The 17,251-nt window shown below is 33.0% G+C and overlaps 1 protein-coding gene across 1 annotated transcript in view; it reads left to right on the top strand.

Moving 5' to 3' along the window:
• Positions 1 to 11,272: 11,272 nt before the first annotated feature.
• LOC127095578 (metal-nicotianamine transporter YSL3) overlaps positions 11,273 to 17,251 on the top strand; it is a 44,808-nt gene continuing 38,829 nt past the window's right edge. The window contains exons 1-6 of the mRNA XM_051034249.1: positions 11,273 to 11,434; positions 11,624 to 11,721; positions 11,803 to 11,937; positions 12,046 to 12,235; positions 12,331 to 12,448; positions 12,528 to 12,944. Of these exons, the coding sequence (XP_050890206.1) occupies positions 11,288 to 11,434; positions 11,624 to 11,721; positions 11,803 to 11,937; positions 12,046 to 12,235; positions 12,331 to 12,448; positions 12,528 to 12,944 (1,105 nt within the window). The 5' untranslated portion in view covers positions 11,273 to 11,287. The remainder of the gene's footprint in view (positions 11,435 to 11,623; positions 11,722 to 11,802; positions 11,938 to 12,045; positions 12,236 to 12,330; positions 12,449 to 12,527; positions 12,945 to 17,251) is intronic.

Genomic DNA, 17,251 nt, shown 5'->3' on the forward strand with positions numbered 1-17,251 from the left:
CCTGAAGCTCACCCAAACAAAACAGGATGTCTGCTCTAATACCAGTTGAAATTTTGTTATAGGGTACAAATGTTGGACACGGTGTCTAGGACAATATGTACAACTAAGTTATGACAATTTAACTTATACAAGATGATGAAGCGAGCAATAAAGGAACACATTAAATTATTAACCTAGTTTGGTGTAAACAACACATACGTCTGAGGGCTTCCATCCCAAAAAAGGAAATTCACTATCAATAGTATTATTACACGTAGTCTTGCATGAACACACCTTGTTCACAGCCTCTTCCTAACACTACCCAATGTCTTTCTATTTAGGACTCTCCCTAAATATGAGAACCCTTCTCACTTTCTCTCAATCACTAACCTTAGTGATCAACTTCAATAAACAACTTAAAGAATGTTGAATTACAACTCAAATAAATAAACAAATAATATGCCTTATGATTTGAATGTGGACATTATTATGGTGTACAAGAAACACAAACAAATAACTCAAATAAAACCCTAACACAAAGAATCTTCAATCAAGCTCGTTGTCTTCAATGTTAGAGTGAGTTTCTGTAAATAGTAATCCATAACTGGGCTTTTCTCTAACGGGCATTTGAATTTTTAATCACCATATATGGTAGAGATACGGTTAATGTTTGTTTTTCAAAACATCCCCATTGAAATATTTGTTTTGATTTGCATTCAAATATAAATCTCCATAATTTAAATTTGATCTTTTAAATTATCAAACAAATCTAACTAATTAAATTGCTGAAACATAATAACAAATCAATCGCACACGAATCTAGAAGCATGCTTAGAAATCATAAAAAAAATGCATTAAAACTTGAATTGCAGCAGGGACCAGACGTGTCACACATGCTGGAACATCATGTCCGTTAAGTGTCATTTCTTTTCCAAAACATATTGGACACTCCATATTGTTTTACTTTTGTATAATGCAGTCAATCCAAAAGGAGCAACAATGGAAAACTTCCAACCAAACAACAAACATAAAGAGAAGTGGCGAGTCTTCCTTCCAAATGATGGATCGAAGTAAATAGTATCCTTTCCGCAATAAACTATGAGCGGTTAGCCTTCAAGCTTTAAACTAAGATTTTACATAGGTTGATCTTAAACCTAGGAGAGCTTTTAAGATCGGACTGAGCTCAAACTGGAACTTGGTTTTTATACCGAGATGACCAAGAACTTATGAGATTTTAACAATGGGTTGATCTAGAACCGAAGCATGCTTTTAACATTGGGTTGAGCTTGAACTAAATCTTGGTTTTATAGCGGGCTAACCAAGAACCTATGGGATTTTAACATTGGGCCAATCTTGAACCTAAATAGAGACTTGATCACACAATCCCCAGACCAAAGCTTTTCACGAGTTTAGCTTCGAACCTAAATAAATAATCCCTAAATGGATGAATTATTCAACCAAGGTAAAAACAATTTTTCTTGGTGAACTTACAAATCTACCCTTCTAGAGTTACAAAATTCTCACTTGTAAAATGACTTTCTAGAAAGCGCTACAACTAATTTTAGAGAGAGAAAGTAAACAAAAAGTATTTAGAGATTGAGAAGTGAGGTATGAAAGCTCACGTTTCTGGATAAGAAAATATGTGGGAAGAGACCTCTATTTATAGGCTAGAGGTTGATAGGAAAAAGGAAAAAATTTGGAGGCAAAATTGATGAGCAAATCGATTGGCATAAATCACCAATTGATTGGTTGACCTTAAAATAATCGTTTAGCTTATTTCAAAAGGCATGAAATGATATATAGTCATTGTCACTCATTAAGACGATATCCTAACCGTTTAGAGTGCATTTTTAAATTGTCCCAATCGATTGGAAGAAATGCCAATCGATTGGCTAGAACAAAAAATTGCTCAAAACTTTTCTCACAATTCCCAAATCATATGACACGACTTCAAGACATTTTTAGTAATATTTTCTTGGGGAAAACAAGTTTAAAATGTTTTTTTTGTGTGTGATTAGACATATAACTTTACGATAAATCCGTTATACTTTTACAATGTTATTCACTCAGACGTGTTAGGGCAAGCTTTCACACACTCCATGTCTTGTTAGATACTTCATTCTTGTAGACACAATCTTGAGTTTTACTTTATGAGGATGTTTGAGTTATATTTCATTTAGGTTCCATCATCAAATGGTCAAGTTCATCAAACTTTAATGATTTGGTTGCATCTTTAACCGCTTTATACTTGACTTTGGTTGTCGTCAGAAACTAGTTGTCATCATTAAAAGCTAGTTGTCATCATAAAAAATATATGTCTTCAATGAATCTCCCTAGATCAATAACATGCAAAAACAATGTTCCACACAAGTGGCTTTAGAAGTCATCATTGTTAATGAATATGAAGGAGATCATTTTAAAAGAAGGTTGAATTTATAAGGTGAACGTCAAAAAATTGAGATCTACAATTATGAGGAAATAGATCTAGATTTTTAGATCGAGGGAGGTTTGATTGAGAAGATCAATGAGATCGAGAAATGGATATTTGAATGTGAAAATTTGTGGGAATAAGATTTCTAGTCCCACAAATTACGTCATTGTTCTGTTTGAGGAACCATAATTGATTGGTGAATTGAGGAGCAGAGCTTGCTGCATTGGATTTGAGTTCTCAATGTGGTAGAGAAGGGGATGATATGCAAGATTAACACTCAAACACCCAAATCAGTTTGGGAATGAGAGGTGAAGTGAGAATGAGAAGCGAAGTGAGAATGATAATGAATTTGTATGACTAAAAAATGGTGTGTCATCCCTCTTAAAAAAGAGAAGTAATTGGTAACTAAAAGCGAGAAAGAAGACGTGTATCACGATTAATTATCAAATTAATCTAGACGGTTAGGAGAGTTCAGAGACATAGAATTTCTTGCCAAAAGGGAAAATAACGGTCAAGAACAACATTTTGCTAAGATATAAATTTGAATTACCCTATGTGTATATGAAATTTTACAGTGTCCAACTTTTTCTAAACAACTTAAGATATTTCCCCATATAATACTTTTGGGAAGTCCCTAACTTCCACGTTTCTTCTATAACAACTAAGTAGTTGTTTAATTGTCAAAAATATTAATAATTACCACTTATACCATCAAAAGACTAATATTTAAGAAACAACCGGTTCTTAATTATTTATAGTTACAATATAATTCCAAAACAAAACTATCACAATAAGTATAACCTTTATGAAGTTTTCTTATAAATTCCAAATCACATATCATTGTCTTTCTTGATTCGCAAAAACTCTAAAAAAAACACTTTAAATAACTCATTCTCTAGAAATTCAATATGGTAAAAAAAATCTTAGGATACACTTTGTATTAGTTTTATTCTCAGCTCAATCACGCCCAGGTTCATGAATTCAAGAACTAGGGCAATATAAATTCAACCGTTATTAATAATGTACACTAAAACTTAAGCAAAATAGAGTAACTAAGGTTAAAATAGAATATATCTGTCATGAACGAGAAACTCTAAGCATAAAGTGTAACAAGTATAACATTAAAATTTAAAAGGTTTGTACAAGCAAGAAGTTATTTATTAAGATTTTTTTAAATATAAAATATTCATTAAGTTATAAGTAAGTGAATTTGATACAAGCTTGGTTCTATGAAATATTAAGTCCTCGCATGACTCAATGAAATGGTCTATTTAACTCACATTATCAGTTTGACTTCTTAAATAAGATCACTTTTAGACTTATAATGGACACATCAATATTGAATAGATGTATAATAAGTTTTTGATTCTCATAAATATAGCAATTTTTCATTTTTAGTCTTTCTAAAAAATTCCTTTAACGTCACATGTTTTTATAGTCCTAAGTCTATCGTTTTTTCTTTTTATAATTTTAACATGCATGGCCTTTTTGTTGGGTGGTATCATACTTTTCACTTGTTATGACAACACAATGTTACTCAACTAATTAACATAAAACATCAAACAAGTTCAGTTGGTATAAGTTGGTAAATCACATGATCACTCATACTTGGCTTGTATGTATATGCTTGACCTTTTCCTTATTGGTATCAGTTGGCATTAGTTTGACAGTAGACTTAGGCAATTTTTGTTTGGGACCAATGAAAGTTCTGACAGTAAACTTGGGCATTTTTAGTTTTGCACCAATGCAAGTTATTACAGTAGGCTTAGTCCTGATAGGTTATTATGCAGGAGCATGTGATGCAGTAGTAATATCAAAACTAATTAGGTTAACATTAACAGGTTATTTGGCAGGAGCAGGTGGTTTTGCAGAACTAGTATCAAAACTAAGTGGTTCAATGTCTAGTATGTCTTCATCATTCAACAATGCTGCCAATTCATCGGGATTGATCCCACAATACATTCTTATTGCCTCATCAGAAACCTGTGTTGCAGGAGTCATATCAGGTTGAGCATGTTGTGCCTGATCCTGAGAAGGAGGCATATCAGGTTGGGCAAGAGTCATATCAAGTTGAGTAGTAGTCACTAAGTGTGGCAAACCTACCCATAAGGTAGTTCCTAATCCACTCAAACATTGGTATAATAGGTTTGTCCCTTTGTATCAATATAGTTGTATTAAATGATTCACTGAGATTATTCATCAAAACATCATACTTAAAGTAAAAAGGGAATGCATACTTACACCATTTATGTTTAGTTATAGCATTTAATCATTCAAAAAAATCTAAATCCACCTCCTTAATTTTAATCATCTTAGCTTCATGTGCTTCATAAAAGGTTGGCTTTGCTGCAACTATAACGAGATCTTTGAACAATACACCACCTCCAAACTTCTTCTTGAAGTTATCATATAAATGCCTTAGATAAAACTTGTGTTCAAACTCAAGATATTCTTCCTCAAATACTCGCACTATTCCATGTACACATAATAACATAAAACACTACACATACTATCACTACCAATGTCATCAAGAAGTGGCATTGCATATAATAACCACCAATGGATCATTACACATACCTTTTGCTGATCAGATATGAAGCACCACCTACTATCACCACCAATGTCATCAAGAAGTAACTTAACAAACCAGCTCTAAGAGTCCTCCTCAATTCAGCACCATATAACCATAACATGCTATATTGCTTGGTTGAGTCCCCTTTAACAACCTGTCTAGCTAGCTGCCTAGATTTGAAAGCCCTGCATCTAGTGATTTCTATAGCAAACCTCAGTCTTACATTTGTTACAACTTTATTTAATTTCATATTTGAATTGTTCTTCAACTTGTCTACAATCACTCTAGCAACCCAATCATCATTGGCATTATTGTTGAAGAACTTTCTTCCATATTTGTGTTTCTGAAACATAGTTATGATCTTAAATGATATAGTTCTTAAAACTCTATTGCATAAAACAATATAGTCACAATGTTATTTGTCCTTACAAACAACCCTACACATATTCCCATCATTTTTGGCAAATCTTACCTCCCAACCATTCAACAGACTATGTTCCATTATAGTCTTCTTAAATTGCTTTAGAGATGAAAATTATATTCCCACCTTGAATGTGAAATCCTTTCTAAGTATTTCCTATTCATTAAACCTAATAAATATAGGCTTGTCATCACAACTATCTTCATATGTCTCACTATCAAGCTCATCAGTCATGTAATCATCTTCCATGACATGTTCCATATCCATTTTGATTGTAGTAAACACTCAGTTTTTTACTTGACTTGTACCGGCACCATCAATATGCTCCCTTCTAGGCTCACCTTTATCCACCCTAATTTTTAACCCTTCATCAAGGTCTTCATCAAAATCATGTATTCTCCATTCTTCATTATCTTCAAAGTGTATACCATCTAAAGAGTCTTCACTTGATTCACTGTCCTCGGCATTTTCCTTAATATTTTCCTCAACACTTTCATGTCCTTTTTGTTTCTCTATTGACCTCTCCATATAAGTCTTCTCACCCATTGATAATTTGGCTCTGCATACATTTCAACATCACAATTATTCTTCTCAACAAACAAAGCTAACACTAATGCATCCTCATCATTTCTAAAAGGTTTTAGATCATTTTCAAGACAACCTTCTTCATGTTTCCACCATATTTTCATATCATCAAGGTTAAAGGATGAGTCTATCCCCTTAATTAAGTCACTGGCTTCAAAGAAGGACCAAAATTCAGAGTCTTTCCTTTATACCTTAACCTTACATCCTTTACAAATGAACCCTTGGTGTAAAATACCACCTTAAATAACCTCATATCTTGTACATTACAAATATGAAAGAGGGTAAATTAGACATTACATTCACAAGCAACACAGAAAAACTTTAGATGTTTACAGTCAACACAACAAAATAAACATGCAGTGATTTAAAAGCAAGTGGGGCATATAAAAAACATCCAATATTCAAGAACATAAACAAATCATAATACAATCAATCATAACACACGAAAGCACATGTGAGACTAACCTTAATATTGGGACCGCGACAAACTTAAATTTGAATCAAAGCAAGCTTCACCAATGTTAGGACCACAACTACTGAAATGTGAAAAACGTCAAAGTCGTTGGAACCACATGCTTCAATGCGTCTTCAATGGAATTTTGTTTTGGGACCATAACTACATAAGACGTGTATGAAAAAAAAACATGGCTGAGAGTGAAGAAAAGATGATTAGGGATTTGCATTGAGTTTTATGGTTTCTATTAAAATAGAAATCACGTAAGCATCCACCTATTATTCCTGAAAAAAATGAAAAATAAATCAGTTAAAAAATTAATATTTTTTAATCCACCTGTCTTACCACATAAGCATCTGTTAGTCGCATTTAGCATTAGGAAGCAATTGTATGGATGAAAAATCTTGGAGATACTATTACTAAGAAAAATTTTAAAGAGACTAAAACAAAAATATGAGAATCGAAAACTTATTTAATCCTTGAATCTATCATGTTCTAATACCAAAAATATAACATCATAATTCACATTGGAACATTTTTCTTATAAAATATTATACTCAAGGTGAAATAGTTCATTTTAAATATATTTGAAATAATCTTATCTTAAAGTTTACAATTTAAATAATATTAGTTTAATTAGTTTGGAATTCCTTAACTTAATATAAAGTTTTACTTTAGCCATTTATCTAAGAAATAAATGTTATTTTTAGTTCCTAAAAAACTATAATATTAGCTAATTTGATTATTTATGTTAAATTTTGCCCAAAACTATTAATTTGTGATAGGTGGCAATCTATTTTAAAAGATTATATATATCGAGTCAGCAAAATCATTTAATCTAAAAATAATTAATTAAAAAAGATATTTTTTTCATCTTCGTTTCCATCTTTTTCACACCCGAGAAAATAAATTAATATTGCAATCTTTTTCTAACTTTCTAGTCAATCTTTTTTATCATTCATTAGTGGTTTTAGAACAATCTATTAAACAAATGTCTCAGTTTCCTTTTCCAACAATATAAAAGAGTATATATTTTTGGTAAAAGGCATAAGCTATTTCTTAAGTTATTTAGCAACCAACTCATAATCAACATATTTGAATCCAATATGTATTACAAAAGAAAGAGCTCAACATTTACGTGCTACAACATACAATTGATAATAAAGTGAATTATGATTTTGTTCCTTCAAATACACGAGATGACAAATTAATCTCCAAAATTAAAATTTACATTGTCTAAAGCATACTCAATTTGCATAAACATTCAACATACTCAATTTGTAGCATTTATTCACTTTTAATAGTCTTTGTCGGTTTGTTACATATTCTTTAAACATGAGAATCTTAAAGAAACTAAAAACTACTTCAACTATAAAGATGTTTCAAGTAACTTCTCTTAAAAAATATTTTTGATAGATAATTTCTTTTAAAAAAGATTTTTCATTATAGTAAACAAAGATGAACTATTCTTAAATAAAAACTCAAATGAAGCAAATAGGTCACAAATTACACCAACTTCATAGAAATAGATTCAGAATACAAAATCAAAGTTCACAATATAATTGATAAAACCCTAGAACCTAATACCAAACCAAATTTTGATATTTTGCATTAAAAAAATGTAGATCCAACTTTCTCTCATCTTAAAAATCTTTTTGAAACAAAATATGTTATGGGATTGTAGCTATTGCGAAATGATGAAAAAGTTGTGCTTGAAAGTTTGAAAAGATTAAAACATTTATTTTTTTTCGAATGAAGATGAAGAAAATGATATATATATATATATATATATATATATATATATATATATATATATATATATATATATATATATATATATATATATATATATATATATATATATATATATATATATATATATATATATATATATATATATATATATATATATATATATAGTTTAAATGAGTTTGCTAACTCATTATGTACAAATTTTTGAATTAGACGGTCACATAAACACAAATTAACGTTTTAAAACAAAATACCAAATTGACTAACTGAATAATTTTGTAGAAATTAAAAGGTAACATTTATTAGATAGACACCAAAATAAAACCTTAAATAAAATTAAGAAACCTAAATATGCATTAAATCATAAACATATACATCAAGTATAAATAAAACCCTAAACTCTAGACTTTGACTCAATCTAATTTGAATTCAACACATTAAACAACCGATAAGTTTCTCATACTCCTTAAATCTCTAATGTGAACGGTTACCTGAAAAGAAATAAAAAATACAAGGATAAGACTATATCTCTGTGAGTTCCCACATTTTAGTTAATTGACATAGGTCAAACATTTGGACGATAATATCATTGTTAAATAAGGGAGCATTTTTTACTTTGGAATTTTTCTTTAAGAGTAACATATTTTTGTGAGAGACACGCCACATATTCACGCAAAATTTTAAGGTGATAGATGTATGACTTCTTCCACTTATAAATGTTCAAGTCTTCATATTTCTAACCAATGTAGGACTGTCTCACACTACTCACACTTGTTATTCTCAACACTCCCCTTAAGTGTGAGTCTATCTACAATTCTCCCCCTCGAATTTCTCACACTACTCACACTTGTTATTCTCAACACTCCCCCCTAAAGTGTGAGTCTTGTTAGTGCGTGAGACACTTTTAGTAAGGAGAGAAATATAGAGAGAGTGACACTACGCCAAAAATGACTTTTAACAGCGCATCTTAGACAGCGCTTATAAAAGAAAGCGCTGTCTAAGGTTAAAATTAAAATAAAACACGGAAAATGTTCCAAAAAAATAATGAAAGCGCTGTCTAAGGGGGGGTCTTAGACAACGCTTTCTAAAAGCGCTGTCTAAGACCCCCCCTTAGACAGCGCTTTTAGAAAGCGCTTTTAAATATAGACCTTAGTCAGCGCTTTTGATAAAGCGCTGTCTAAAGTCTTTAAATTAAAAAAAAAATTACAGCTTCCATCTGGATCTTCCTAAGCCCTAATAGAGGGAAAACCCCCAAATAAAACCTAATTTTCCAGATCACATGATAGCGATGGAATTGGAACTCGCAAAGGCATAGTCTATGAATTCTATAGCCTGGAACTACACTACGGTGGCAATCCAAGAACAAAATCAAAGGAGGGGCGGAGGATCACTTACCTACCGGAGTAGCTCCGGCGGCTCTTTAGGAGCGGCGTTCGTTAAGGAAATCCCAAATATCCTTCCTCTTCAGGCGGTGCACTTGTTACTCGCTAATCTTATGCTTACATTTTCGCTCCGGTCACGCGTTGTAATCATGTGCGTGGTGATTGATGGAGGTGAGTGTAGCTTCGTGTTCGTGTTTCTATCGTGGACTTCTTGATTGAATCACGATGATGATGATTGAAGACCGAGACTGAAGCATGAGAGAATGATTTGAGGTGACGACAAAGATGAAGATTGAAAAGCTCTTCTCCTCCCAAAGCTTGCAGGGAAGCGTTCTCTTCTGTTTGCGTGAAAGTGGATCTCCAATACACGCAGGTATTCTTCTCTGATTCGATTCTCCCTCTTCTTCTTCTTCGGTTCTTTGATCTGTTTCTCCTTCTTGTTTTTGAGACTTTTCACTTGAGTTGTTGTTGTGCCTCCTTCGAAGATTCGTGACCGAAGATTCTCTTTCTGATTCGTATGTTGGTTGTAGATTGGTTGCAGGATGAAGATTGATGAATTGGAGAAGTGATTGAAGATTGAAGAATTGGAGAAGTGATTGAAGAGTTAAGAATTGGAGAAGTGATTGAAGAGTTAAGAATTGGAGAAGTGATTGAAGATCCCCCAGAATGAAGATATGGAAAGGTATTTATACAGATTTCCAAGTTTTTTAGAAGTTAAATTAAAAGTTAGTTAGGAGTTTAGATTCTGTTAGGAAGGTTATGAATGAAAAATGAAATTGAAAGGTTAATTCTTCATTATGTTATGCTAATTCGGTTAGATTTAAGTTGGTTGAAGTTTGGAGAGTTTGTTATTTCTGTTAGAAAGTTAGTTAGAGGTTAGTTGGGTTGGAAAGTGACTTTCTGTTACAATGAAATTGTTGTTAGTGACCTGTTATTACCAATCGATGGTGTCATGTTAGCCTATTAATGAGGGAGTTAATCATGTTGCAACTTCTGTTAGATTGATATTTCTCAATTAACTAATTTATGTTAAATGGATTGGAAATCAAGTGATGAAGCTGCTATGTGGATTTGGTGAATGACTTATACATGACAGTCTGAACAGAACCATGAATTGTATGTGGACTTGCTTTGAAATCTTTGTTGTGATTTTTGGTGAGCTTGCTATTGGTTGTGAATTGAGGACTATGGATTCTGTTATATTGTGCAGGTTAAGGTTAAATCAGTTGGAAACTATTGGCGGACTCGTAGATTCTGAAAACGGGCTCCTGAGTTCTTTCACTTTGCAGGTTGTATACGTATTTGAATATTGCTATACATTGCCATGTAGATATGGATTCTCTTGTCATTGGATGCTTGGATGTCTGCATTGTGTTTACCGTATGACTCGGTTATCAATGTCAATTGTTAATGATTGGTTTAATGGTGAGTCGAAGTTATCTTGCAGGTTTGAAGTTTATGAATGACCATTGGATTTAAGCGGTGACCTGCTAGTACCGGTAAGTTAATTCAGTCGAATTAGAATTTCATTGGAATTGTTAAAACATGGTTCAGGTTTATGAAAATTCGGTTTGTTTTGATTAGTAGAAGTTTTAGTTAGAGTGAATAAAATTTAAACATAATGCTAATGAAATTTTAGTTAGAGTGATGTTAATAAGTAGAGAGTGTCATTCGGATTCTTAGCACCCGCGACCGTCTTCAAATCCAATGTATGTATAAAAGGACTTATGAGCAAGCAGGGATTGATACACCGGGGAATACTCCCGGTAGTACTAAGGAGCCTGCAATCGGTTGGATGACAGCATTTCTATTTGTGACCAGTTTTGTTGGACTTTTAGCTTTGGTTCCTATTAGAAAGGTTTCTATTTTAATATTGAATTGAATGGTTTCATGATTTTGTTCATTCAAATGTTGTTAAAAGATTCTGTCCGTGAAGTGTTAGTTTTGTGTTGAGAGTTTTAATTTCACAAGGGACGGAATGTTGCTAAAGAATTTGGTTCTGTTTGACCTGAATGGTGCTGATGATGAAGTTTGTGTTGTTTAACAGATCATGATAATAGACTACAAATTAACTTATCCAAGTGGAACTGCTACTGCGGTTCTTATTAATGGATTCCATACACCTAAAGGAGATGTCATGGCCAAGTATGAACCTGTTTTGTCTTTTCTTTTGTTTTTAGTTTTAATGTTTTGGAGTTTCTCAAATTTGTTTAACTTCTTTTGCAGGAAGCAGGTTCATGGATTCGTGAAATTCTTCGCATCGAGCTTTGTCTGGGCATTCTTTCAGTGGTTCTTTACTGGTGGAGATACTTGTGGATTTGTTCAATTTCCTACTTTTGGATTGCAAGCATGGAAAAACTCGTGAGTTCTCTTTTGTTTTTTGTTCTACTACTAGTAGTACTAAAAGTTCTCAACTACATATGAAATAATTATGTAATTGTTGCTGATTAAAGCGCTACAATTTTGCAGATTTTACTTCGATTTCAGTATGACTTATGTTGGAGCAGGAATGATCTGTTCTCATCTTGTTAATTTATCATTACTTCTTGGTGCTGTGGTTTCATGGGGCATCATGTGGCCGTTAATCAGAGGACTAAAAGGAGAATGGTTCCCTGCAAATATAAAAGAAAGTAGCATGAAGAGTCTCAATGGTTATAAGGTTTAAGTTTAGCTAGAATTAATTAAAGGACCTTAATAAAAAGATATAAAATTATTTCTTTTTACACCTTAGCTGATTTTTATCCCTTGCTTCAGGTTTTCATTTCCATTGCCTTGATTCTTGGTGATGGGTTTTACAATTTTGTCAAAGTTCTCTATTTCACTGCCACAAATATCCACGCCAACATGAAAAAGAAGAATCTTAATAATACATGTAAGTAAGTGATAGCTTATAATTTTTCCAGTCCTTGAGGGTTTCGTTCATACTCTCAACATACTCTCCTCATTTGCAGTTTCCGGTAACCAGAAACAGTTGCCTCTTGATGATCTAAGACGCAACGAAATGTTTGCGAGAGAAAATATTCCAATATGGTTGGCATGTACAGGGTACATATTTTTCTCCGTCATCTCTATTGTTGTAATCCCGTTGATGTTCCCTCAGGTGAAGTGGTATTTTGTCCTGTTTGCATATATTTTTGCGCCTTCTCTTGGCTTCTGCAATGCTTACGGTGCTGGATTAACCGATATGAACATGGCTTATAACTATGGAAAAGTAGCTCTCTTTGTACTTGCAGCCTTGGCTGGAAAAAGTGACGGTGTAGTTGCTGGACTTGTAGGGTGTGGTTTGATTAAATCAATTGTTTCGATTTCATCTGATTTGATGCACGATTTGATGCACGATTTCATCGGATTCTTAGATTCCCACCGATGTATGTATTTCTAACTTATGAGTTATTTTTATATTTACACATATCTCATATAATTAGATAGTTGGAATTAATTCAAAATATGTTATATTATTATGTAGTACTTTGAGGAATTCAAGTGTGCATTTTATACAAAGGATCAAGTGGACGAAATCAAAGAGGAGTGGTGTCAATTCATGATAGAGCTCAATGTTTGTTCATAAATTTGTGTAATTAATGTGTACATTTGTAGTATATGTAATGACTTGTAAATGTGTACATAAATTTGTATATATTTTGATACATTTAAGGCAAAATTGGTTTGAATTGGTATATATATATATATATATATTTGTTAGCCAAAAATTGGTAGAAAAAAGGCCAAAATGGCATATATAAAATGTGATAATTGTCTGTCAAAATCTGGTTGAAAACAGGTAGAAATTCTGGTTTATAAACCTGGAAAAAATGTGGTTTAAAACAAAAGCTTCAAAAAATTTCGTATACCTTAGACAGCGCTTTTGTAAAAAGCGCTGTCTAAGGGGGGGATTAGAAAGCGCTTTAGGCAAAAGCGCTGTCTAAGGGGGGGGCTTAGACAGCGCTTTTTGAAAAGCGCTGTCTAAGGTATACCTAAAAAAATTAAAATAGGAGGGTCTTAGAAAGCGCTTTTGGCCAAAGCGCTGTCTAAGGGGGGGGGGGGGGGGGGGGGGGCTTAGACAACGCTTTTAAGATTTAAAAAAGCGCTGTCTAAACCTTTAGCAGCGGAGGTTTAGACAGCGCTTTAAAGCGCTGTCTAAGGCTAAAAAAAGCGCTGTCTAAGGTCTTGTTTGTTGTAGTGTGAAGAATAAAGATTGTTATTCTATAACTAAATTACATAGTATTTATTTATATATAACTAAGTGACTTGAGTATTAAGTAACAAACCCTAATCATAATTAACTTAGGCTTGGACCATAACTTAGATTATATCACAGCAAAAACTTCATCAAACAAACATCGTTTAACATTAAACCTAAACTTTCAAACATGACTACTTTAAGGATTCATCTTGGTATATTGAAACATAATAGATGAGTCTTAAGCTCAGTTAGGCAGGTAATATATATGAGTTCCATAAAACTGAACATGATATTTGAGTCCTGAGTATGGTTAGACATAATATATAAGTCCCATAAGTGAGGCAGTGACCATAATGTGGACATAACATGTGAGTCATACGAGTTTGGCCCCAAATACACCTCCTTACCCCCTTTCACGTTTTATCGTATATAAATGGAAATCTCAACTAGATATGAAGAGAAAAAAGATATCACATTTTATCGTATATAAATGGAAATCTCAATTGGATATGAAGAGAAAAAAGATATATGGACACCATCAAAGGTGGCCGACACTGTAACTTCATGATGTTGTTAATTTAAATTTTCTTTTTCTTCATTAATTTGTTTAACACTTGTTTCAATTGTACTTTAATTAGGGTGTAACTATACAATGTTAAAATTTAGGAGTTCAAATATCACATATTACTCCTCTAAAAACCCCAAATATTCTCATATATATATATATATATATATATATATATATATATATATATATATATATATATATATATATATATATATATATATATATATATATATATATATATATATTATATATATATATATATATATATATATATATATATATATATATATATATATATATATATATATATATATATATGAGATCAAATACATCCCATCATCCTTTATATCTGACTTTTGTTACATTTTATTATTTTTAGTTTTTTCTTTTCATTTTAGTCATTTAAGTCATCAGACCTTTGCAACGTTGGACATAAATAAGATGTGGATGTTAACTTGTTGACGTGGTCATTAAGTTATGAGTTGAAGTTATAATGTTGACTATTGACTATGATGAGTCCGTTAATTAAAATTTAAGATATTTTAATTAAAATTTTTAAAAATAGAAGCGCTGTGATTTAGGTTTCCTATGCGCCTCATATTTGACCAAAATACTTATCTTCAACATATTGTGTTCCTGCTATTGCACATTGTCACTTTCGTTTGGAAAAAAATTATTCAAGATAAAATTTATTTATTCCTCTTTGTTTATTTTTTCTTAAGATTATTTTAGGGTTTGAAGTTAGTGATTGATAGTGATCCTTTTGTCCTTTTGCTGAATATTTTTTGTTAAAGGTAATATGTCATGTTGTTATTGAAATCCCCACCTTTTCTTTTAGGGTTTGAATTTATTATTATGTTAGTGGTCTCTTTATTGAATATTATACTTGCTAAAGAAAATATAGGTGCGTAGAAACCCTAGGTTGGTAGGGGTTACCAAATGCTTTAGTGTTTATGTGGGGTTAGAGAAAACTCATGAGGCTGAGAAGCTCTATTTCAGATGTGTTTATAGAGGCTCATGGGCCTGAATTTAGGGGCTCTTAAGAAGTAGCAATCATCCCACCTTGACAGTGAAATTCGTTGATCGCCAAATTCACAAGGATTCAAGGCCATTACTTCTTCCACACTTGGTCATTAGCTGTATACATGTCCCAACCCTCGCTTTCTACTAGTACAAGTTATTTAGTGAGTGAGAATTATACTTAGGCGACATACTCTGAGACGAGTGCCTAATATTGTGGATCTCATTGTCGCCCTATGCGTGTATTTCATAAATATATCACTACATAATCCCTCAAGCACGTTGACTTGTAAAGGGCGAAGTGATTAAACTTATATTCCGTATAAATTTAGAACATCTCATCCCTTCCAAGTGAGTCTCATAGATAAAAATGAATCCCTCATTTAGTGCCAAGCCCTCAGTTAAGGTCAAATCCCTCAATTAAATGTGAGTTCCTCAGTTAGGGGTGTCATGAGAGGGGTCATGGGTACACCTCTATGTGTCACATGAGTGTTATGTTATCAATCAATCAATTTTTAGAGACGTGAAAACGTTAGTACAACATGGAAATTGTTCTGGATCGAACAAAGGTCTAATCGACCAAGGCCTGATCCATCTCAAGCCCGCTCTACTCGAACCAAAGTATAAAAGCAATTCACATGCAATGAGAAGAAACACAATCTCAAATCTTCAATTTCACTTTAATCATCTTAAATCTTTAAACGACTTGGGCATTTGAGTGCTAACCATGAAAGTCCACCTGAGTCTTTCTAAAGGAGATCAGAGCCACCGTTTGAAACCAACACTTATTCATCTTTTATCATTTATGGTTACTTCGTGAAGCTGATACGCCTATTTCTTGTTCCCGAATGGAACACTGACACCATCTATGGGAAACAACTTCTGATTCCTACGATTTCCACAAAGAATCATGTTTATTCATAAACACCATTGAACAAGTTCAAAATTTCTAGTTCCGGATTCTTGCAACTTAGATCCAGTTCTCCAATTTACCAATTCATCACTTTAATAGGTCAGTGAATCAAGGACAAATAAATTCCAAATTTCTCCATCTTCGATGATCCTTGATTGTCTCTTAGTCATTTTTCTATTCTCATCGATCTCAACTTCTATAGATATTAATCAAGGAACGTTTAGAGGCAAAAATCGGGATCGGTCATGGTCGACTCGATTAACCACTATTATGACCCTAGTCTTTAGGAGCCAAGTTTCTAATTCCATCGAGAATTCATCAAAATATCTAAGAAGGGTTTTAGATCTAGATCTAGGGTTACGACAGGGTTTGAAGGTAACCTCCATGAAGACCGAGCAAAGGATTCGCGATTCACATTTCAACCTAGGGTCACTCGTACTCCCCTTTGTTGTCGAGGTGCCCGTAGAGGCGACATCAAAGGTATTACAAGTTAGTAGTTAACATTAGGGGTGGAATGGGTACTAGGATGCCGATTATGGGTACCAAATAATCTCTGACCTACATCAAAAATACCTCGGGTCAAATTTAATAGCCCGGAGAGGAGCTAGTCAATTGAACTGCACCTCTCCCACGAGTTAAAAATTGATTCCAGTGACGACCTATTAATGAACTACCATGTTGCTACTGGTGTGGAACAACACTTCAAAAAGAACGGGACCTCGAAACCATAGACAACCAAAGTGACAGAGGTAGAAAGGGCATGCAATTAGAGAGAAATACTCGACACCCCAGGTTCTGTTTGAAATAGGGAATGGACAAACTGTAACCTCGGTCTCTTTGTTGATATAATTATCTCAAAGGAAACACTATACTGAAAGGGCAACTTTCTTCCCTTTGAGGACGTAGGAACTAAACAATCAAAGGTCGTCGACATACAAGTGCAATACACGATACCTCCGCACTCCATCCAACTCAAGGAGACGTCTTTAAG

This window comes from Lathyrus oleraceus, chromosome 6 (genome assembly GCF_024323335.1).
Source record: "Lathyrus oleraceus cultivar Zhongwan6 chromosome 6, CAAS_Psat_ZW6_1.0, whole genome shotgun sequence".
In the NCBI taxonomy this organism is placed as follows: Eukaryota; Viridiplantae; Streptophyta; class Magnoliopsida; order Fabales; family Fabaceae; genus Lathyrus; species Lathyrus oleraceus.